The sequence below is a fragment of the Microtus pennsylvanicus genome, chromosome 22, assembly GCF_037038515.1.
Source record: "Microtus pennsylvanicus isolate mMicPen1 chromosome 22, mMicPen1.hap1, whole genome shotgun sequence".
NCBI lineage: Eukaryota > Metazoa > Chordata > Mammalia > Rodentia > Cricetidae > Microtus > Microtus pennsylvanicus.
In genome coordinates, this window is record NC_134600.1 from 19,301,447 (window position 1) to 19,325,239 (window position 23,793).

At 44.3% G+C, this 23,793-nt stretch overlaps 1 protein-coding gene across 2 annotated transcripts; it reads right to left on the bottom strand.

Annotated features, from left to right (window-relative positions):
- Positions 1-2,236: 2,236 nt before the first annotated feature.
- On the bottom strand, positions 2,237-11,562 carry LOC142839704 (myosin regulatory light polypeptide 9). 2 transcript variants are annotated; one of them, XM_075955977.1, is made up of 4 exons: positions 11,071-11,562; positions 5,289-5,487; positions 4,539-4,700; positions 2,237-2,745 (listed from the first exon to the last, which is right to left on the bottom strand). In XM_075955977.1, exons 2-4 carry the CDS (start codon positions 5,470-5,472, stop codon positions 2,573-2,575), a joined length of 519 nt encoding a protein of 172 aa, XP_075812092.1. In that variant the 5' UTR covers positions 5,473-5,487; positions 11,071-11,562; the 3' UTR covers positions 2,237-2,572. The 2 variants fall into 2 exon arrangements, with proteins under 2 accessions (XP_075812092.1, XP_075812091.1); XM_075955976.1 differs by lacking the exon at positions 11,071-11,562 and adding an exon at positions 6,539-6,692.
- Positions 11,563-23,793: the final 12,231 nt, after the last annotated feature.

The following is a 23,793-nucleotide window of genomic DNA, read 5'->3' on the forward strand; positions in this document are numbered from 1 at the left end:
AAGCAGGGAGTGAGGCTGAAGGGGTGGATCAGACAAAGGCCAGACTTTACCCCTCTATAAAAGACTTCATCATTAAGAATAGGCCCTTTGAAAGCCCTGACTTCCCTTCAGGATTTCTTCTCAGGAACCCGCTAGTGAGCAAAATAAGAAAAACTACAATTTGCATATCTGCTGCATTCAGAACCTTCGTTTTCAAGCTTCTAATTTTTGTAGCAAACTTCGAAGGAAGCCTTCCTGTTTCCGATGAGGAAGCCAGTATTTAAGAACAGCCCGACCACAAATCTACTTGGGTAATGAGTGGGGTTTATTCAACCACACCCAGCTCTAGATCCATGTTGCTTTTAATCATAAAATGCAATTAGGAACAGCATTGATTTATTTTAGAAGTGGAGAAAGAGGTCAACAAAGGTTAAGTAGCTTGCTTACGCCCGCCTGAGAAGAAATCCCTGGTGTAGCAGAACTGGGACTTGAAACTGCAGATCTGCCAGAGCCCTAAACGTCAGCATTGTTCACTATACTGTTTCATTGTGGTTTCTGTATTCTGAACTACCTAATGGCTGACGCATAGCCACGCTCCCTACACTCCTCTGTGACAGGGTGACCACCCTCCTTCCTCCTAAACCAGCTTTCTGTAACTGTTTCTGTCACTGTCCGCTTGTCCTTCCTTCCTCTCCTCAGTCTGCCTTTTATTCTGGCCGTCCTCCCTTTGTCCCAGCTGCATGCCTTCACTTCCTGCCCTAAGTCTCAGGTTCCCTGGTCAGATGCACTCAATCTGGGCAATGAGTCTCAAAGGCAACATGATCATGAGCAGACGGTGGGGTGCTGCCCCTTGGAGTGCTTTCCTGGGGCTTTTGAGATCATTCTCATCATGGAAACTCTAGAGACTGGTTCTGTAGTCAAGTCCGTTGCTAGGAGACATTTTGACAGCTTTTCATTGGCAGCCATTCTTGTGTAAGCAAAACCCAGCTACTACGCAGAGTCCCACTAGCAAACTGTTTCATTTCACTGAGGGCTGACCACCTACTACTGTTCCTAAAGGCTGTTTATGGGGTTGTCCGGATGGAGATGGACGCTCCGAGAGATAATTTTAGTAGTACTTTCTTCCTAGAGTGGAAATAACTTATTCCTGGCTAAAGCTGTGTTAACGCAGAGATGGTAGGTTGGGGTTTGTATTGTTTTCAGTAGAAATGGAAATTCGGTAAGACTAGCACTGAGTGGATAAGCTAAAAAAGTTACTTTGCTTAAATAAAAAAACAAAACGAAATTCAAGCAGGAAATTAGGGCAGATTTCTGAGATTGTAATCTTGAAGGAAGCAAAGAGCAGTTGTTATGATCCCCTGCCCCCTGCCCCCATTCCACTTGGGGCTCTGGCTCTCTAACCTGCTGCTCAAAGGCATTCCGAAATTGTTTATCAAATGAGGTAATGGTTTCCTTCAAGGACGGGTCTTGTTGAAGCAAACCCACCAACCCCCCTGCTTCAAACCTTTTTAAACTTGGGAATTTTTGAAACATTAGAAAACTAAACAGAACGAGTGTTTTCCCCGATTAGCTCAGCAACAGTTCTCAATTATCACAAATAACAGAAGTTATTTTTAGGATCGAAACGATGACCTCACTTTCCCAGGCATGCAGCCACAGCTGTTGTGACTGTGGGTAGGTTAGGAGTGTCTAAAGCTCACACACGACAACTCTCTGCAGAAACAAACATTCCTTCAATAGGGGTTGCTATAAGGGAAAAACTGTACACAACAAAAAATACTATGTGTATTTCCAACAGCTGGAAACACAACACAGAAATCTTTTTGTTAAAAGCATTCCATAGAACCTTTAGCGCTGAGTAGAGTTTTTTGATACAACAAATGAAAATTAGTATACTTAGTGGCCTGATCTTATTTTAGGGGCAGGAAGTAATGTACAGAAGTTTAAAGTCGGAGGAGATAAAGCAAGAGTGTCGAACTCTAGTATCTCAAGCTGCTCAAGTGCTCACAATTATGCAGGAATTGTTTGCAAAATTGTAGACCAAGTCTAGGAAACCCAAATAGGGCAGTTAAAATCTGATTTCCTCGAGAGGGGAGAAATAAACAGGTGCAGAGGAAACCAGGGCTGCTTTTAAAAAGACAAGGAACACTGGAAGGAGCTAAGCAAGCTCACAGGAATGCTGTTCACTTCATCTGCCTTGCTTTCAAAGACGCAAGTGAAACTAAAATCAAGTGGGAAATAAACTTAAACAACTAAGTATTTTATCAAGAAAGTTTAATTATCATTCAGAAAAAATTGAGTGGATAACTTTCTCTGAAAAAATATATTGACTCTGTGTGGGCTGCAGTTTTTACACATGAGGGACAAGACTGCCTGTAAGTCCCGTTACCTTACTTTCTGGTTGGATAACGACACCACGTCCCATTTCCAGTATGATTATAAAGATACATGTGGCCCAAAGAGGCTGAGATTATATAAATACAAAACCAGACAGCAAAAAGCAGTAAGCTAGGGCATGCACCGGGTTCTAGGAGAAAAACCTCAGAAATACCCCAGTGGCAACAGCGAACATGTAGCTGGAATTTGGAGTTCTTCAGTCGTCTTTGTCTTTTGCTCCGTGCTTGAGGATGCGCGTGAACTCGATGTAGTTGAAATTGCCCTTCTTGTCAATGGGGGCCTCCCTGTAGAGCTCATCCACTTCCTCATCTGTGAAGCGGTCGCCCATGGTGGTCAGCAGCTCCCTCAGGTAGTCCTCCTGGATGGTGCCTGGAGGGTAAAGAATGGAGGATCAGAAGACCCACACCCACTCCACAGTCCATGTATTTTCACGGGCCTGCAGCCCTAACAGAGACAAGCAGATGCTCATGGCGTTACTCTGCTGCCTGACTGTTCCACATCCTTCCTGTTGGCTTGGTGTTCAGCAAGAGGCCATACAAACTGTACAGGCCAATAGCAGCCACCTGCTACCTGACATTTCCATAAAACCCTCCTGCCAAAAAGAATGGAATTACTCACAAAACAGAAGCAGAACCTTGTGTTAGCCCTCATTTCTTTCTAGTACTAGCAGTGTTAAAGGGCTCAAGTAACTTGTATGCACAATGATTAAGAACCCTTAATATACTATAGGTGGAAAAGAAATGAAACAGGCCTAGTCACAAAGCAAAAAAGAACAGACTCAAACAACTTCCTGGGTGTGACATTAATACACTAGGAATACATTTCCCACAAAGTGAGATCGACAAGATGAGATTATCAAAGAAACTCCAATCCTACATTTTTAAAGAAGGCCCCTAAAGTCTTAGACGGGTAGCTTTGTAGAAATCAATCACTCACTGCAGCCAACTCACACGAATGAGCTGTGGTTGGCAGTAAGCACACAACTAAAATATGCCCACCATGCACGTGCCAGGAGAGAGACACGAGTGAAGAACTCGGCGCATTGTTTTGGGGGAGCCAGGAAAAAAGCCTACAAGTCACACTCACATGCACACATGTGCCTCTTTTGTGGCGGTCATATGTGAAAATCAGAAGATGGCCATGCTGCGGGGAGCCTGAAAGCTAGAGCGAGGACAGCATGCTTCCACCAGCTGGCCCTGCCAACCACGGGCATTTATGACTAGCCTACGTAGGAATGTCGGCAACCAGAGGGCGCCTTCCCTCTCTACACACACTGGCCGAGACACAAAGTGAAAATCCTAGAAAATAGGCCCCATATGCTTTCTCCTCTACTTTTGCCAAAGGACCAGGCATTCCAATAGTTAACACTGTTAGTTTTAATGGTCTGTTTTGGGGGATATAGTCTTCTATATCCCAAAGCCATGATTCCAAACTCAGCTTCCTGAGCACTGGGTTTACAGGCTCTAGTCCTGCAGCACCGCACCAAGCACTTCCTTTTTCTCAGTCAGCTACATGCCAGCAGCATGCTTGGCACTAGCTGACCATCTCATCCCCCATTTCATCCTCGTAACAGCCCTGCAAGATAAGGTCACAGTATTGCCAGTTTCATCAAAAATAAAAACAGAACCTTACCAAAGTAACCTGCCCGAATACACAGCTATCACACAGCAGAAGAGAACCTGAAACCTGCTCATCTGATACCAGAGTCTAAGGTCTTCTTGGAATATTCTAATATAGAGGTTAGACAGCACATGGGATGGATAATCTGGAGTTCAGATGCCTGACAGGCAAACACAAGACTACTGTGCTGTGGTCTGTAGCAATTTACCAGGCTGCTCTGGCCAGCTGCTCCTTTAACACAGTACTGACAGTCAGGACCTTGGGCAATTAACCATTAAGTAAAAGAGTAAGTACGTTTCCCAAAGAAGTTGCAAATTTAACCAACAAACTTCTGAAAACGACTAATACTTAAGGAGCCCAGAAAAAGTCTCCAAGTCACACTCACACACTCATGTGGAAGGGAGGAGGAGTAAGGTGTGTGATGAGCACACGAAAAGAAAGCTGGAGAAAACCTTCAAAAAGTGCTAACTCACCACACTTTAAATACTGTGTGCCTTGTTACATAACTAAAACAGCATTGTGATTAAGTCACCCTGACTTACCTGTTGCTTCCTCATCAAAGCAGGCGAAGGCGTTTCTGATGACATCCTCGGGATCTGTGCCATTCAGCTTCTCTCCAAACATGGTGAGGAACATGGTGAAATTGATGGGGCCCGGGGCCTCATTCATCATGGCATCTAGATATTCATCAGTTGGATTTTTTCCTAAACAAAAAGAGCCATACTCATAATTACATTACGAAATACACCAAACGCTTAATCACCGTAAACATTCTAGCAGGAAATGAAACCACTATATTGTTTGCTATTTGGGTTCATGATAGCAAAACAAGGGGAAAGTTCAGAGATCTACAATAAATATGTAATATTCCAGTGAGATGGCGGAAGGATTAATACTGCTTTTAATCAAGATCTCTCACTTTCTCTTTATAAGGACTTATTTTTAATTATGTGTGTGGGGGGGGGTACATGCACAAGGGTGCAGGTGCCCAGAGAATCCTCCTGCAGCTGGAGTTTCAGGTGGTTGTGAGCTACTAAATGTGGGTGCTGGGAACCCAACTCAAGTCCTCTGAAAGAGCTATATGCACTCACTTTCTCAGACAGCACCCACATACCTGCATGCACACACAGCCCTTCAGCCCAACCCTGAGATAGGCACAGGCGTCTGCGTGTGCCCCAGTGGGAAACACTGCTCCTAAATCAATCACTTAGACAGACTCCATAGAGCTTTAAGAATCATGAAAACATTAAGGGAATCCTAGCTAATACATCAACACTGTAAGTGAACATTACCCATTGAAGCCAGCATGTCATGCAAGTCCTCCTTGTCGATGAAGCCATCCCGGTTCTGGTCGATCATGTTGAAGGCCTCTTTGAACTCTTGGATCTGGGACTGGTCAAACATGGCGAACACATTGGATGTTGCGCGCTGAGGGCGCTTCTTGGTGGTCTTGGTCTTTGCCCTTTTGCTCGACATGGTGGTGGTTAAATCCTAATTAAGAAAGAATTCAAGGGAAATAAAATCAGTATCTAAGATTACTAAGTATGGATAACAACAGAGATTAATGAAGATGAGTGGAATTGTCTTCTTATCAGTCAGTGGCAAGTTTCAGTGGGGTAACCCAAGTGCGTCAAGATTTCTAGCCGTTCAGGACCATCACCCCAACAACCAAACTAAAAGAGAAAAATCAGTCTTCAGTTTTGAATTCATTCACTCTTAAAGTTGAAAGATTTTTTTATAAAAGGACCATCACTTCTAATTCCACCAACATCAAGTCACAGTTCACAGCACATCAAGATTATATACATACCCCTAGTACTACCATAGAGCCTAACAACAACAGAAAAATAAAATCCAAGGAGGTGCGTGCATGTGTATGTGTGTGTGTGCACGAGCATGCATGCACACAAGAGAGAGTGAGAAAGAGAGAGAGAGAGAGAGAGAGAGAGAGAGAGAGAGAGAAACCTTAGATACCCAGGAAACAGTAGCAGTTCTTATACATCAGCACTACGGGTTTGCTAAGAGGTACTAACTAGTGTTCAGAAGCCTAGCCTCCTGTAGCTCACGCCATCAGAAAAAATGACCAATGGAAGAGGTCTTCCCTTCCAACCTCTACTGACAGGTGCTATTCTTCCAGTCAGAGAACATTTCAGATCGCACCCTCATTTCCGGATTCAGCGTCGTTCAACAACAGCTTGCTGAAAGGCTAACATAAAGGTATAGGAACTGAAGTTAATTCACCAGGCGTTACGTCTTACAGACTGTACTTTATACAGAGCTGCTCTGCACTCAACACCCGATACAGCTGAGGCTTCTCTTTCGAAATCAGAGTACAAGCTGTAAGCAATTTCGTTTAAAGAACACCTCAAGATCACAAATTCTATCTTCACTCTCTAATACATTTATCCCTGGAAAACTTAAAAGAACATCTAATACATAAAATAAAAATGTTTTTCCTGTGAACACGCAACTTTAAGAACACAATACAAAATGATTGAAGTGGAAAACCCCCGAGTTATCAGATAATAAAATTCCAGCATACCATTCTTCAGGGTGAGGTGGAGATGACAGCCAGCAGAATCCTGATCAGCAAGCCTAAGCCACTGCTGAGTTATATTCCTCCAGGCAGGGCTAAAACAGGGACTACTGACTCCACTCTGACCAAGATAACAGTTTTAAAGCTTACGTTCTGAAAACAACATCTAGCCATGATGCAGCAAGCACCATGCCCTTGCGCTAAAAATAAGTCTGTGGACTGCAAAGAATGAACCGCTACCTAGATTCCAGCACCCAAAGTGACCTCTAGAATGCTTCCTATGAGGTAAAAAAACAAAAATAAAAAACAAAAAGGAAGTTAGTTCTTACATTCCTTCCTTGACCACACCACACCATCAGACCACAAACAGCTACAGAAACATCAGGGCAGCTCTGCTCACACGGCTCCCTATGGAAATCTGGTTTCAGGTTTTCGTAGGAAACCCTTAAACGGATGGTCAGTCACAAATCCAATCCACCTGCACATAGGCAGTACAGCGGGATGTCTTTGGAAAGATGCCGTGCACAGCACAGAAATTATATATTCCCAAATTTCCTACTTTTATTTCTCCTTTAGGAGACTGTCTTTTACAGCCTACTGAAAGCATTCGTAAAATGCATTCACTCTATGGAGGCGTACGTCTCATTTACTACACAAAGTTGCATTCTTTCCCCTGATCTAAATGGCTAACGGCAGGTATGACGGGATGCGTCTCTTAAAAGCCCTCACGAACTCTGGCGAGTGGCACATGTTTACTAGTCCACAGCTCTCCAATATTAAGCATAGTCCACCTTTGCAAGTCAAAAATCATCTTCAAAAATAGCCTGTTTGTATGACAACATTGTTTCCCTTCCCCAGTGACACAGGAATGTCAGTTATGCTAAGAACAGAAAAACTGATGAGAATCAGTCAAATGGCTGACAAAGGTGGATTTTTACTCTTTAAAATCTCACGGAAAACTAAATTTGATGGGTGCACTTTTAAAATTCCTTTATAAAAATGCTTAACATGTTAAAAGTCATATGTAACCTTTAAGACTATATTTCCTATTATTTAAACCATGCATTTAAAAATTAGTAAATGCACTCTTTCCGTCTCCGGCCGCCACAGGGAAAGGAGATACCGCCATGTCTGCGCATGTGCAATGGATAGTGGTTTGGAACTTCTCCAGTTTCCTGATCAAGGGGAATAAGAGAACACACAGCAATCCGCAGGCCAGCAACTCCTGCTACAACAGTTTGACTCACAGCAAGACTATGGGAGTGCAGGCTGTGGCTGGGGGCAAAGGGGTCATGGTGGTCATGAATCCCAGACCTGGTCAGCTAAAACCAGACACTTCTTACGTAAGGACCACCATCAACAAGAATGCATGGCCACCCTCAGCAAATCAGGCACATGATCCAAAAGAACAAACACCCCCTTAATCTGGGCATGGCGGCCATCCCCAGGGCCAGTGTTATTCTGACAAGCCAGAAGCCTGTGGTGGCGAAGAGGAAAGGGATAGCCCCACCAGAGTTCCTGAGCCCCACACTCCAGAAGCAACAGAGTCCACTGACTTTTTCTTTTTTCTTTTCTTTTTCTTTTTTTTTTTTTTTTTGGTTTTTCGAGACAGGGTTTCTCTGTGATTTTGGAGCCTGTCCTGGAACTAGCTCTTGTAGACCAGGCTGGTCTCGAACTCACAGAGATCCACCTGCCTCTGCCTCCCGAGTGCTGGGATTAAAGGCGTGCGCCACCACCGCCCGGCCGTCCACTGACTTTTTCAACCACCAAAACATTAGTAAATGCACTACAAGATAATCAAAAAGATTCCTTTCTGGTGTTTTATTTAGCATTAACAACAGCTTCACCCAGAACTTTAGCTCATCCCATGCTTAATTCAAATGATTGTATTAGGACCAGCTAATTATATTAATGCATGTCAAATGTTATTAGCATTGAACACTAGTCAAAAGTTAAAAATGTAAAGCACATACGTGACCTATCTTAAAGAAGTTAAAATATAGTTGGAGAGGCAACTATAAGGAAATGCAATGATTAGTTCAACTTATGAAATGAGCTACATACACTTCAGAGGTATGACTCTCAAGCTAAAACAATGCATAAAAATAATGAAAGAATGAAGCCGGGAATGGTGGTGAATTCCTTTCATCCCAAAGGAGGCAGATACAGGTGGATTGAGGACAGCCAAGGACACAAAGAAAGACCTTGTCTAAAACAAGGGAGGGGAGGCTAAATAACCCAGGGCATTATCAGTCGGAAATTATAAACTTTGTTTATAATCAAGAGTCAGATGTTCCATCCTAATTCAAGCAGTTAATTCTTTCCAAATCCAGTAACGGAACGTCGAGCAAGTTACTCCCTAGGCCTCAACTTTTTCAAGGAGATAAGACTGATTCAAGTATCTCCCAACGCAGAAACTTGGAGCTTCACAGGCCTGGGATGGTCAATTAGGCATCTATACAAAACAATAGAAACTGCTTACTTTTTCACACCGAACTACAAGCATGGCTGGAATAAACTTACGTAAAGGGATCATGTGGAGAAAAGTGCTATGATCTCAAAGAGATAATGTTTGACAGAATTGGTAGAATTCTCTTTGCTGTGGTTCTAAGACACTCTTCTACTGTCTCCAAAAGTGAAGATGTAAAACACAATTCTCGTGTGAAATTGCAAATATTTTACAATCATTGTGACTATTTTTTATTTAGGGTGCATGAGAGGAACATGTGAGATCCTCCTCACTTTGGAAGCCTTGGGAAAGATCTTTGGGGTGAAACTTGAAAAGCAGGGAAATTTGCAGACTGGCCTTCTAGCGAACACATGAGGGTTTCAAAGCATCAGAAAGAGAAGGAAGGCAGTCGAAGGTGGCTGGGACACTCTGGCTTACAGATGGAAAGGCGTATAATGTTTTAAGCTAAGTTAACAGTGCTTCAGCAGTGACTAATATGGGGAGGGTTCCTCGGGCCGCACACATGCTAGGTAAGCACTCTACTACTGAGCTACATTCCCAGCCTGAGCGATTTTGTGTGTCAGTTTGCTAAGATGGGAGTCCATGCTTAAGGAAGACATCGGACTATGAAGACATGGGAAAACAAAAGACAGATCCTCAGAGAGGCTTTCTATACATACCAGATTTTTCAGGATCTTTAGAAATGTAGAATTTATAACTAAAGCTGGGTGTGGCAGTTCACAACTAGGTATATAATCCTAGCACTTGAAGCAGGACCATCTCAAGTTCTAGGATAGCCTGGGCCATAGTGACATTTTTTCCATAACAACAACAGAGCTGCCTGTGAAAGCTATGAAGTGGGACCAATCAATACTAAATTATACATGAGATTGCCTAAGTTAAAATAGCAGGATCTTAGAGCTCCTAAACTGGTAACACATGTAAAAAAGAAAAATCCTTTAACGAATATCTAAAACAAGCATACTTAGGAAAAGTTATATTAAAATACCTTTTAATGAAAAACCCTTAAAACTGGGTGATATATCCCTTGGAAAACTCCCATCCCAGAACCTCCTAGTGTGCTATAAGACCTAGGTATTTGGCCTGCTTCAAACTCCAGATCAAATCTGTCTCATTTCATCTGTGTCATTTGTTTCCAAGATAAGATTTTTGGGTGTGTGTGGGCAAATTCAGTTTTTGAAAGTATATTTTCAAGTTGGGCGTTTCAGTACCAAGGAAAGCCGAGTTTTCATTTCTCAGGCACACTTCCAGCTGAGAATCGATTCAAATCTCCCAGACAGCCACACCCAAGAAGTCCGAGCACTTTTTAAAAAGTCAATTAGTTGTCAGGATCGACTTGTCTGCTACATCTCACTTTTGAAGATAAAATGCTTTTCTATTAATCCTTATCAAGAGCCATTCGGAAAAAGAAAATACCAGCAATTTCAGTAAACTCGCTTTTTCCACCTTTTGATACAAACTTTTGCATATAAGAAGTTAAAATCTTAAATGATCGATCTCTAAAGTTCTAATATTTTACATATCTACTGAACGACTCTAACTAAACTCTAACTAAAAACACTCCTCTGTAAAGTCGACTTAGTCCCCTCGAGAGACAAACGTACCCCAATCTCTCCTCCCCGTTCAAACATCAAAGAAAAAGTTCTAATTAGAGGAGCGCCCTCTGAGCTGCTAAATTTGAATGGGTTCTTCCTACTAAACACGTAGCCGTACAGCTGCAACAACAGCTGCAGAGGGCAGCTGTGCTACGGTTTTTTTTTTTTTTTATCAGCAAACTCTGGCAAGTTTACGTTAGCAACCAAACATAGTTTCGGAGTCAGCTCTGTGGGGCTCCGGTTTCGCGGGCCCAGGCGTGCGGCGCCAGCGAGCTGAGCATCATCTTCTAAGCTCCAAGTTTGGCAAACAGAGCAAGTTTGCGTCCCGGCCGCCCCAGCCCGCGGCTTCCCAGCCCACAGCCGCCCGCGATCGCGCAGGCACACCTGCCCAGGTGTGCTCCCCGCTTCCCGCCGCCCCGCGGGGACGCCTTCTCGGGACGGGCCACTCATGCCCCGAGGCCAGCCCCACTCACCCTGCCCAGCCGCGAGAATCGAGGGTGTCTCGGCGATGCTCTGCCAGCCGCTCTCACCGACTTAACAACTATCCAGCTGCCCCAGAACGGCCACTTCCGGCCTCCTCCAGCAAACCGGAAGGAAGCCTAGCCACCATTCCCACCGCCTCCGTGGGACGGCACCGACGGGAGGGGACCCCACGGAAGATGCCCGAGCGGTTGGCGGGAGCACGGCGCCCATGGGCAGCACAGAGCGCGGAACTTAGAACTGAGAGGGTTGTGTAGAGGATCTCTTGTTCCAATTACTGACTCTTCGTCTTTCTCGCGTCTCTTCTGGAATTGCGATCGTCTCCCCCCTTCCTCCCGCAGATGGTTGCGTCCGTCCCGCCGTTTTCCAGCGCCGGCATTCCAGAGCACCGCGAGGGGCGGGGGGCCCCGGCTCAAGTCCTTGTAGGGGAATCGCGGAGGGACGCGAGGCCGCACGTGACTGGGCCGGCTCCGCCCCCGAGCCCGCCGGCGCGGTCCCGGCTGGAATGCGCCTGTGCAGGAAGTTCGCGTGAATCAGCGTCTAGGTCAGCACCTCGGGGTCCGCTCGGCGCCGAGAGGGCGTGTGCGAGCCTTTTGGAAAGTTGCGAAGTGGCCTTTTATGGAGTACTTCACACTCCACGTGGGAGGGAACACTGAGCTTTCAGGGCCCCGTTGTCTCTTTGGTCCAGATTCCACTCTCGCCCCCCAAAAAAGTTCCCTGGAACTTCCTGCAAGAGTCCCCTTTAGCCCTGATGGTGACTCCTGCTCCACCCATCGCTCGAGGGTGACTTGGTGAAATGGGACAAAGTGCCGGATCCATTTACCCCTCAGGTCTCCTTTACGTGAGTCAGCTGCCAGCGATGGTTCTGGTTAAAGGGAAAACCTCCTGGACCGCTTCATCCCTGTCAGGAATCCTGCAGAGGCTGTACCAGCTCGGACCCAGAAGCAGATTGCGACCATGGCGAGACCAGAGCGGTTGTAGAGTTTCTTCTTCATCTCCAGAGCTCTGTCGCTTGACCCAGGAAAACGAAGGCGATGTTCTAAATGATACGTGTTAAATAGTCCTAAGACCAGCTGTTTTCTTCATGGAACATACGTGATATGGTTTAAAGTTAACTCAGGGAAAGCCACTGAAGAAAATAAAAGTCCTAATCCTAGAGGTGACAGAAACAAAATTTCCCTCCCTTCTTTGATAATATGAATCATTTGGGGGTGCTAACTAAAAATATAAACAATTGGGTAATTCATCCCCAGCTCCCTGAATCAAGACTGTCAAGAGCAGGTTCTGGGGAGTCAAGGACTTAAGGGGTCTAGCATGACTTTTTGGGAAAGTTGGGCACACAGCTGGTGGCAAGCCATGACAGTACAGAGTCGAGCGAGGGCCGAGGCGTCAAACCGTGGTAGGTTCTTGGGAGGCAACAGCGCGCTACCCCCCATCCAGTACTGGCCTGTCACACTGGGAAGCTCGGGCCTTCAGGCCTGGCTGTCCTGCGGCGGAAAATCAAAACCCCTGTAGATGATAACAAGGAAGTGGGCAGTTCAGTTTCCCCTTCACCTGGAAAACAGTGCATTGTTGGCTTCTGTAGGAATTCCCGCCGAGTCCCCGTCAAATCATCCAATACGTACTAAACTGGTAAACACTGTGCCCCGGGCTGCGGTTTGCCCATTTTAAAATGAACAGTGGCCATCTCTGGGATGGGGTTGAAGGATGGAACAGAAATGGGGGAGAATTACGAGGAACAAACATGCCAAAGGTTACAGAAGAACAAATACACCTACCAGGGGAGTGCTGGAAGACGTCCCCAGAGGGCAGTTGGACTGATTCCAGGGGTTAGTGGAGGAAAGGAGAGAGGCATGTTTAGTTGTCTGGAGGGGCAAAGAACCTGGCTGTTCGGAAGTTGGTTTCTGTTTGCCCTTTATTCATTTCCAGAGAACTATGGATATACCAAGTCACTGTGGAAAAATTAAGTCTTACTACTTTACCTAACGTTCTGATATGACATGTTAATGATAGACCCACTACTGAAGGCCTCTTACGCTGTTCGATATCCCTGTTCTTTTGGAACCTGGAGGAGATCTTCCTAAAACATCAGGTGAAAACCTTCTCACTACAAGTTTGGCAGTTTGGGTTCTGTGCAACTCTGAGAGCAAGTCCCTCGGTTGACCTCAGTTTTCTATATTTCTCCACCTTGCCTTACAGGGCTTCCCGATTAAATGTGATCATTTATAATTTTATTTTTCTTAAATATTTTATTTTGTGCATGTGGATGTTTTGTCTGCATTTACATCTGCACACCAGAAGGGGGCATCAGATCCCACAGGACTACAGTTGTAACCGGTTATGAGCTGCCACGTGGGTGATGGGAATTGAAACTCTGGATCTCTGGAAGAGTAGCCAGACTTCTTAACTGCTGAGTTATCTCTCCGGACCCTTATTTATAACTTTAAAAGATTTTCTATGTACAGAAGAGTGGCTTTTAAATAAGTGTGTGTGTGCATGCACGCGCGTGTGTGTGTGTGTGTGTGTGCATGCACGTGTGTGTGTACATCAGATTGAATGTCAGCTGTCTTCTTGTACCGCTGCTTTTCACTGAACCAGAAGCTCACTGTTTTGGCTAAGCTGGCCGGCCAGTGAGCCCTGGGAATCCTCCGGTGTCTGCCCCTCAGTGTTGGAGTTACAGGCATACACAGCAAATGCTTTTACCCATTGAGCCATCTCCTCAGCTTCTGGTGACTTTCATATTTTTAACTGAAACTTGGAGTAGGAAATTTATCTCAGGACTGGCAAGATGGCCCTGCTTGCCACCAAGTCTGGTGACCTAAACTCAATCCTAGGGGCTTACATGGTAGAAGGAGAGAGCCAGTTTTAATAAGCTGTCCACTGACACACCCACAAAATAAATACACACAATAAAAGTTAAAAAGAAATGTGTATAACTAAACAATACATATCTGTGATGTTTTGCAAGATTTCCTATTCTATTAAAATTGATATTCACATGGCTGCTATATATATATATATATATATATATATATATATATAAAATCACAGGCTTGGCATCTTAAATAACATGTTTTCCACTTTGTGGAGGCTGAGAAGTCCAAGATCAAGGAACTGTCTGGTTTGCTTCTTGCTGAAGACCCTCTTTCTGGATCAGACACAGCCTCCTTCTTGCCCTGTCCTAGATGGCAGGGAGAGGTTTTCCCTCCTTTTCCTATGAGTACTAACTGATTAGGGCCTCATCCTGTAGTCTCTCTAAATTTTATTATCTCCTAGGGTTCCACTAATGTTGTTGTTCTTAATAGCCAGGAGTAGAGCCAGAGGTGAGGAGTATAGATTTTGGTTCTAAAGCAGTGGTTTTTAACCTTCCTAACACTGTGACCCTTTCATACAATTTCTCATGTTGTGGTGACCCCCAACAGAAAATTATTTTAGTTGTGACTTCATAACCGAATCATAATGTAAATATCTGTGTTTTCTGATGGCCTTAGGTGACCCCTGTGAAAGGGTCAGTCCAACCTCAGAGGTCGTGACCCACAGGTTGAGAACCAATGCTCTAAAGGAACACTTGGCAATGTCAGGGGACGTTTTGGATCATCATAACCAAAGGGCTGCTGCAGGGATGTAGAGAGTAGAAGTCAGAGATGCCATCTAAGGGCTAAGGTTGAGGAAACTCTACACTAGTGACTTGGGGCCCAGTATTACAATGATTGTTTGGGAGTACTATGAGTACCAAAATGACACTATTTAATTTCTTCTTCCCCAGAGTAAGATGTTTATTTTCCCAAGGTCAGGGCTAATGAGAAAGAGCGAGCTAATAAAACATTACTGTGTGCCTAGTACATGCAAGGTGTTTACGTAATATTTAATCCCCCCACAGCCCAGTGGGCCTGCGTAGACATTTGCTTTTCTCACATAAACTAAGATCCAGTAGACTTAAGTTATTTGCAAGGTTGTTCAAATAGTCATTCGAAAGCCAGAAGTATAACCTCTATGTCTTTGGTTTTCTAGAAGTAGGAGAGAAAGAAGCACAGGGCAAATCTATACTTCTCATATAGTATCTAGTTATGAATACCAGCAAATCTTTGCTATTTGGATACTTACTTGGGTGCAAATAGCTAGTTGGTAGCACAATTGAAAGTAAATAATGTTTTCTAATTCTTTTTTTGTAAATTTTAAGTGTGTGGGTGTGTGTGTTTGTAAGTCAAAGGACAACCTGTGGGACTTAGGTCTCTCCTGTTACTTCGTGGGTCCCAGGGATGAAGTGTCAATCAGCAGACGTGGCGGCAAGCACTTTTACTCACTTGGCTCAATCACTTTTGATTTTATTTATTTATTTATTTATTTATTATGTATACAATATTCTTTCTGTGTGTATGCCTGAAGGCCAGAAGAGGGCACTAGACCTCATTACAGATGGTTGTGGGCCACCATGTGGTTGCTGGGAATTGAACTCAGGACCTTTAGAAGAGCAGGCAATGCTCTTAACTACTGAGCCATTTCTCCAGCCCCACTTTTGATTTTTGTTGCATGTAAGAAACTTCTGAATGTCAAGAAATATGGGCTTATATTCTTCTTTGTGTTTTGAGATGTGGTCTCATATAGTCCCAGGCTGCATTTAAACTCCTCATCCTCCTGCCTCTACCCCAAGTGCTGGGATTACAGCATGTGCCATATGCCTGTTTCTGTGCCGCTCTGGGAATTGAAGTGAGGACTTCATGCATACTAGGCAAGCAGCAGAACAGCTACGTCTCCAGCCATCACTCTGGCTTTAACAATAAGAAGTCTAATCCCTTGTAGGTGAGATTTGTGTGGTGTAACAATGAGCATTAGTCTAGGAAAACAGTAGGAGGAGCTCTTGTCTTTCAAATGAAGAGGATGTTTAAATAAGTCTGATAATTAAATTTACGGCACAGGCACAAAAGCTATAAATAGAATACAAATAGTATATTAAAAGTGTATAGAAAAGTCAACATGAATGAAGAATTTCTAGTTTCTAAATTTTAGTCAACATTTTTTTCTTAAAAATGTCTTATGTTTATTTAGTTTATTTTATGTGTGAGTGTTTTGCTTTCATGTATGTATGTGTAGCATGTGTCCTTGGAGGTCAGAAGACAGTGTTGGATCCCCTGGAACTGGATTTATGGATAACTGTAAGCCACCATGTGGGTGCTTAGGCACTGAACCTGAGTCCTCTGCAAAAGCAACAAGTGTTCTTAATTATTGAGCCATTTCTCCCACTCCCAAATTATTTTCCATGTAATATTTTCATTACATCTTCGAAATTTTCATAATTCATATAATGGATTTAATCAAAATTCTTTTAAGTTGAGAAATGATGAGTGAGGTGAAAGGCACATGGGACCGAGGTTGGGCAGGTAGTGCAGCTGGTAGAGTGCCTGCTGGCACAAAGCCTTGAGTTCGATCCTCCGCACTACATAAACCCAGAGCGGCAGTGTATGCCTGTAATCTGTGCACTTGGGAGGGCGAGGCAGGACTCTCAGGTCATCTTCAGCTACTACTTTGAGGACTGTCTCCAAAAAGGAAAGAAAAAATGAAATGTGGAATTGAATTAAGGATATTTGAATAAACTTATTCTATGCTATTTTTTCAGTACTGATCTCAAAGCCAGGGCCTTGTACATGTTCAATAAGCACTTTCCCGTTGAGCTAAAGCCTCAGCTCTGTAGCTGTAACAGTAAGTTAAGTAAACACTTAGAAAATTAGAATACAGGGCTGGAGAGATGGCTCAGAGGTTAAGAGCATTGCCTGGTCTACCAAAGGTCCTGAGTTCAATTCCCAGCAACCACATGGTGGCTCGCAACCATCTGTAATGGGGTCTGGTGTCCTCTTCTGGCCTGCAGGCATAGACATAGTCAGAATATTGTATACATAATAAATAAATAAATATTAAAAAAAGAAAAATTAGAATACTAAGTAAGAGGCAAGACAGAATATAAAGAAAACATGTCAACTGTACAGTAACAGTTACCTTGATGATGATACCTGACTCTAAGGGTAAAAACAGGCTGCCCCATTGTTAGAAAAACTCCCACTATCGTAAGCTATTTCAAAATATTATCTTGACATAATTGATTCTAAATGTTAATAAATAAATGTATTGATCAGATTATATTTATTGAGTTAATTTTATAATGCCAATATTAGTTTTACCTAAAATAATACATTAAACAAGAATTATAGTTCAGGCTTACTTTAGCAACCCCTTTAGTGTCCTCATCTGAAAAATGGCACAATAATATTAATATAATCTACTTTTTTCAGTTTTTGTGGGAATTAAGGAAGACATTCATGCAGTTTTGTCAGTACACAACTGTGGTTGTATTGAGGCCTGGAATTTTAAGTGATAGAGCTTACCCTGACGAATTACCATGGCAGATTTCTTTGTCTGCTTGACTGGAAGAAATGTGTTAGCGATCATTTACTAAGGCAGTGATCACAGACTTCAGTGGTCCTTGCTGCTTCTCGTGTGTCTCTAGCCCTGTCGTGCCCCTTTCACTTAGGTGTCAGTTCTATAACGTGTCCCTTCACCCCCGTGTGTGTGTATAAAACAAAACCAAGCCATGGGTTCTTGGGATCAAATTCCAATCTTCATGCTTGCAATACAAGCAGATACTGAGCCATATTCTCTGCTCATCGTTATACCTCTGTGACTTCTACCCCACTGTTTCTCACAGGTGATGACCTTGCTTGTAGGTCACTGAGAAAATGGTCACTTCATCATCTACTGCCCTACATCTGCCCCAAGAGTCTTCCCTTGGTAACTAGGGAAAATGGACCCCTGATCCTGAAAAGCCCATTTCTCTGTCCTCTCACCCATGTCCACACTAGTCATTCTCCCCGCTTCTGCAATATCCAGTTCTTTTTCTGTGGTATTATTCCCGTCAGCAAGAATGCTGTAATGTACCCATAGTAGACAGAATAATAGTCCCTCAAAGATACCCATATCCGAATTCCTAGGATCTCTGTCAAGTTATATTGCAAAGAGAATTAAGGTAGATAATGAAATTAAATCTGCTAATGAGCTGGCCTTAAATGAAGAAGGTTATCCTGCATTGTCTCATTGCGACAAATGTCACAGAGTTTTCAGAGTGGAACATGGAGGCAGAGGAGATGAGAGAGCTATGTGACTGTAGGCAAATGGAGAGATGTAGGTGGTTGGCTTCAAAGGGGCGGGAGGAGCCAGAAGACCAAGCCTTTAACAGATGGGCCTTTGGGGAACACTTATCTAACAGGAAGAGTAATACTTACTCCTTTCTTTTTTTTTCCCAGAGAAAGAGATCGTATGAACCTCATGGAACTTCCCAGCAAGTGGGCTCAACCCCACTGAAATCAGTACCTTGAGAAAAGGCTGCATTAGCACCTGTAAATATGCTCTGGCTTTAGGCTGAGTTCTCCTTTCCAGAGAAGCAATGGCAGATGAAAGTAATATCTCATCTATGTAACTTGTAGGCACTTCACACAGAATACCTCTGTTTCTGTTGACCACAGAGCGCCAAGTCAGTGAAGCACTGTTCTTGGTGCTGGTTCCTGCCCACGAAAGCCACGGACCCAGAGGTTAATGTGAGGGGCCTCCCTAGGTTGGGGTTCTTCAGTGGCCACCTGTGCGCTCCACGCATTACTTGGGTGAGGAAGAAGAAAACACTATGAAGGTGGATTTGCTGCCCAGAGAGCCTTCTTTTGTTTGTGTTCCCAGTGCCTTTCAAAGTGGTAGAATAGCCTATCTGCCACCTGAACACAGTAAAACTTTCGGCTGTGCACCATAAAAATTTGGGGCAAAAGCAGTAGAAAAGACACAGGGCATTTTGGGGAGTAGTTAAATAGATGATGAGAGCCGTCCTGTTTGAAACTCAACCAAATTGAATGTCATCAAACTTCTTTTGGTCTCCTAAGTCCAAAATGAAATTTCCTCAACCACATAGATGGTCAGATAAGCCATGGAGGGGTTAGATGCTGTTTAGATAGATAGGCTCAATTGTTGGGACACAGATGCGAGCCTGTTCCACCTTGTCTGAAGGTCAGAGAGTTTGAGCTTATTTTTTGCTCTTTCAAAGTTGTTAACAGGTGTAGCCTGACCTAGGGTGTGGTTACTTGGTGTTTTGGACATTAAGATGACCGTTAGAGGTGGATCTGCTCCATCCTGACCAAAGGTCAGAGAATTCAAGCATACTCCTGTAGTCCTTCATTTAAAATAGGAGGGTTGACATAGGGAGTGACTGCCTACAGGATACTTGGTCTAGGGTGTGTTCATTGCTACAAGCATCAAAGGCTTTACCCAGGAAATAGTGACTTGATGTCTCAAGTATTGAAGCAAGTAACTGTTCTGGTGTCCTTTGTGTCATGTTAAAACAGTCTTTTGCTTTCTTTCCCCCTTTTCTATTGGGTGATAAAAGTGTATGAAAAATAAACACGGGCAAATTCAGCATTCAGTGTTCACTGAATTGCCCTCCTGGTACTATTCTGTGTCTCTGTGTTTCTTTCTTATCTCTGCTCTTCTTTTCTAGCATACCTCTACCCTGAAACATATGAAGCTGGTGTAGCCAGGACTATGGCAGAAGTCACCCCAAAAGGTGGCTCATGGCACTCAATAAAATTTATTATCCAAGGCAAAGGAGGATATTAAAGAAAATGCTTAGCACCACTACATTAATTCCTGTTGTAATTCTATTTCATATAAAATGCCTCATTAAAGGCCATGTCTTAGCATAACTTTAAAGTATTATAAATGAACAAAATTCCATTAAGCCAGATGCTACTAAGTTTAAAAACAGAAAATTGGTCGAGGGATGAAAAAATAGTAATAGTAAAAACTTGAAACTACGAAGCTCAATACCTCTTTTCCCAAGTGTGATAAACAATGATGGAAGAAATCTTATCAACATGAAATACTGTTGGAAAATAAAATAGAGAAACCGAGGCCCATCTGCCTCTGTCTCCCAAATCCTGGGATTGAAAGTGTGTGACACCACTGCCTGGCCTCTAGTGGCTTAGTTTTATCTTCTGGTCTCAGGCAAGCTTTATTTATAAAACATGAATAAAGATCACTATAGCGTGTAGTGGCATTTCATTTGTATAAATAAAGTTTGCCTAGTTCAGAGGGAACTTGCTCAGGACATTTGCAGCCTGCAGGGCCTGATGGGAGACAATTGGCTTCACATTGCCACTGCTCAGATAACTAGTTCTAATTTTAGATCCTGATCTAGTTCAGAACTGGTTCATTTAATAACTGGGTGAAACTTGGCTTCTGGAAAGAATTCTAGGCCCAGTCCTCTCACTATTCCCATGGCCCCTCTTCCACACCTCCTCACTCCACTGCTTGCAACCCACAGCCTTAAATGGTAACACAAACACATTTCTGGATTGTTTTTGGGAATATCAGAGGTTAAAAACAAAGCAGCACCAAAGAAGGGGCATGTCAGAGGTGAGATATCAATTCCAAGCAGTTTCCTTTTGAGAATAAACTGTTCCTTCCAGGTAAGGTATGCTGGTCAGTTTATGAGTCAGGACAGAGTAGGTCAGTCACCTTCTAGATCAAAAGCCCAGAAACTCCATCTAGAGACAACTTAAGAAGGAATGCAGCTTTAAAGCCTAGAGGCATGACGTGGTTCTTGAAGCATTCAATAAGCAGCAAGGTAAGACATCAGATACTCAAGACCCACCCTCCCTACACGCACGTAGATGTATGTGCGGTGCGTGCACACACACACACACACACACACACACACACATGGCAAATTTAAGCTAGTGGGGAGACAAGCTAGTTACCCTACAATTGTAGGTTATTCCAACTGCAGCCTTCAAAAAACCCGGTAATTCACTTAAGATTTTTCTTATGTTTAGATGATCCGCATTGGAGAGATTGGGCTTAGAATTTGGAAATTTTTAACCACAGGGCCTGTATCAGTTATTTTTCTTCCCCTTTCCCAGCATAACGTTAGATTTCCCTCTTTGTTCTCATCTGGTAAAGGTGAGGGAATCTTTTAGATGTCGCTTTATGAAGCTCTAACCGGGAATCATGTTTTCCTCCTGTGCCACGTCCTTACTGCATCGTGTCACCGAGTCCACCATCATGTAATTGTCTCTAGGGATCTTTTCACTCTGCAGTGTGCTGTGCTGTGTGTGCCTCGGTGTGCTGCGCTGTGCCTCGGTGTGCTGTGCTTCGCTGTGCCTCTGCGCTGTGCCTCGGTGTGCTGCGTTGTGTGTGCCTCGGTGTGCTGCGCTGTGCCTCGGTGTGCTGTGCTTCGCTGTGCCTCTGCGCTGTGCCTTGGTGTGCTGCGCTGTGCCTCGGTGTGCTGCGCTGTGTGTGCCTCGGTGTGCTGCGCTGTGCCTCGGTGTGCTGTGCTGTGCTTCGCTGTGCCTCTGTGCTGTGCCTCGGTGTGCTGTGTGTGCCTCGGTGTGCTGCGCTGTGCCTCGGTGTGCTGTGCTGTGCCTCGGTGTGCTGCGCTGTGCCTCGGTGTGCTGTGTGTGCCTCGGTGTGCTGCGCTGTGCCTCGGTGTGCTGTGTGTGCCTCGGTGTGCTGCGCTGTGCCTCGGTGTGCTGTGTGTGCCTCGGTGTGCTGCGCTGTGCCTCGGTGTGCTGTGTGTGCCTCGGTGTGCTGCGCTGTGCCTCGGTGTGCTGTGTGTGCCTCGGTGTGCTGCGCTGTGCCTCGGTGTGCTGTGTGTGCCTCGGTGTGCTGCGCTGTGCCTCGGTGTGCTGTGTGTGCCTCGGTGTGCTGCGCTGTGCCTCGGTGTGCTGTGTGTGCCTCGGTGTGCTGCGCTGTGCCTCGGTGTGCTTTGTGTGCCTCGGTGTGTTGCGCTGTGCCTCGGTGTGCTGTGTGTGCCTCGGTGTGCTGTGCTGTGCCTCGGTGTGCTGTGCTGTGCTTCGCTGTGCCTCTGTGCTATGCCTTGGTGTGCTGCACTGTGCCTTGGTGTGCTGGTTGCAGCCCATGCAGGGGCTTTCAGCAAATGCTTCATGCACTAAACTGAATAGATGCAGGCTTTCCTTTTTTCATATTGTAGATACGTGAGTTTTAGCTTAAGCCTAGGAAATAGCTTTCTTATTTTAGGTGGAATTTGGTTCTTAATTGTTTTCTTCACATTTCACTTCTTCACAATACTTCTTTCATTCCCCCCTCATGCAGAGAGTGATGGTCTGCTACTGATTACTTTGTGTGCTGCTGTAAAGTGAACGCGAGCTGGCCGAGTGCTAGGGCCTAAATAAAGCTTAGACATCTATTTTGTCTGCAGTCACTCACCATTTTATACTCAGAAAATGCCAGCATTCTTCCAGTTAGCTTAAAGAGAAAATCTATATCTGCCTTAAAACCAGGCATTTCCTTAAGAGAAGAAACTAGCTAGAATTCTCGTCTCTCTCTGAATATAGAGGAGTGGAATTATAGAATTAAAGTACTACTTATTTATTTATTTGTTTGTTTATTTATTTATGGTTTTTTTGTTTGCTTGTTTGTTTGAGACAGAGATTCTCTGTGTAGCCCTGGCTGTCTTGGAACTCACTCTGGAGACCAGGGTGGCCTGGAACTCACGGAGATCCACCTGCCTCTGCCTCCCTAGTGCTGGGTTTAAAGGAGTATGCTACCACCACCCGACTTGAATTAAAGTATGTTTTATAGACAATGTGGTCACAATGAACCACATCTACCAGAAAAGTCTCTTGGCATTCTGCGAGGCAAACCTGATGAGAGTTCTTGAAGCAAATGGTTTCTGCAGTTTATAGATGTAGTTGCGTATTTTCCGTTCATTGTTAGTGTGTATGCTGTGTGTCCGTGTGTGAGAGTGGGAGAGACAGCTTGCTGGGGTTGGTTCTTCCTTTCACTCAGCTGGGGTGTTTGTCTTGTTCAGCTCGGCTGAGTATTTCAGGTCCGCTGACCCACCAGCTTCATGGTGGTTGTCCTGTCTATAGGCCCATATTTCTGTATGGTGTAGCAGAAGGCATCAACACCTGTCGTCTCGCTGTAGGACTCCTGGGGCTATAGGCTCTATGGTGTTCCGGAATTACGGATGTGAACCATTGCTCCAGACTTCTTTCCACATGGAGTCTGGAGAGGGAACCTGTGCTGTCAGGCTGAGCCCCTTCTTCCTTTTACCTTTGAAGAAGCAGAATTGGTTGGGAACAAAGAACCAGTTAGTTGGGCTGTCCCTGCTCCTGAGTTTGGAAGGACACAATAATGAATTCCTTTTCCTGAGGCTTTTGCTAAGAAACAAGGAAATAAATGTTTACATCTGAAGCTCTGATACATTTTGTCAATTTTCTTGAACCGAGAGGAACAAGGAGTGTTCATCGTGAAGTGAAATGGCCAGCACGCGGTACGCTGGGTCAGCCTCGAATTCTTTCTTTCACGCTGTGCCTTTTGCCCCTGTGGTGTATGTGTTACCAGCGGCGCACACAAAGCCACATCTTGGCAGTAAAATTCCATGAAGTCCATTTTGAGGATCAGATTCCTACACCTGTTTTTAGCTATAAGCACAAGCCACTTGTTTTGCACTTTTAAATATAAAGCAATAAAGTTATATTGGACACTGGCCGTGTAACCCAGTGAAACTGCTCTATTTGCTTTAATCAGGCCAGATTCATGGAACCATCAGCCTAATCCAACTGCTCGTGCAACTTCTTGCTGTACTGTTTCGTCTCTTCTGGGTCTGGGACTACCCTCCCCATGTGCTGCTATATTTATCTGCCTTCTTGGCCATAAAAGGCTGC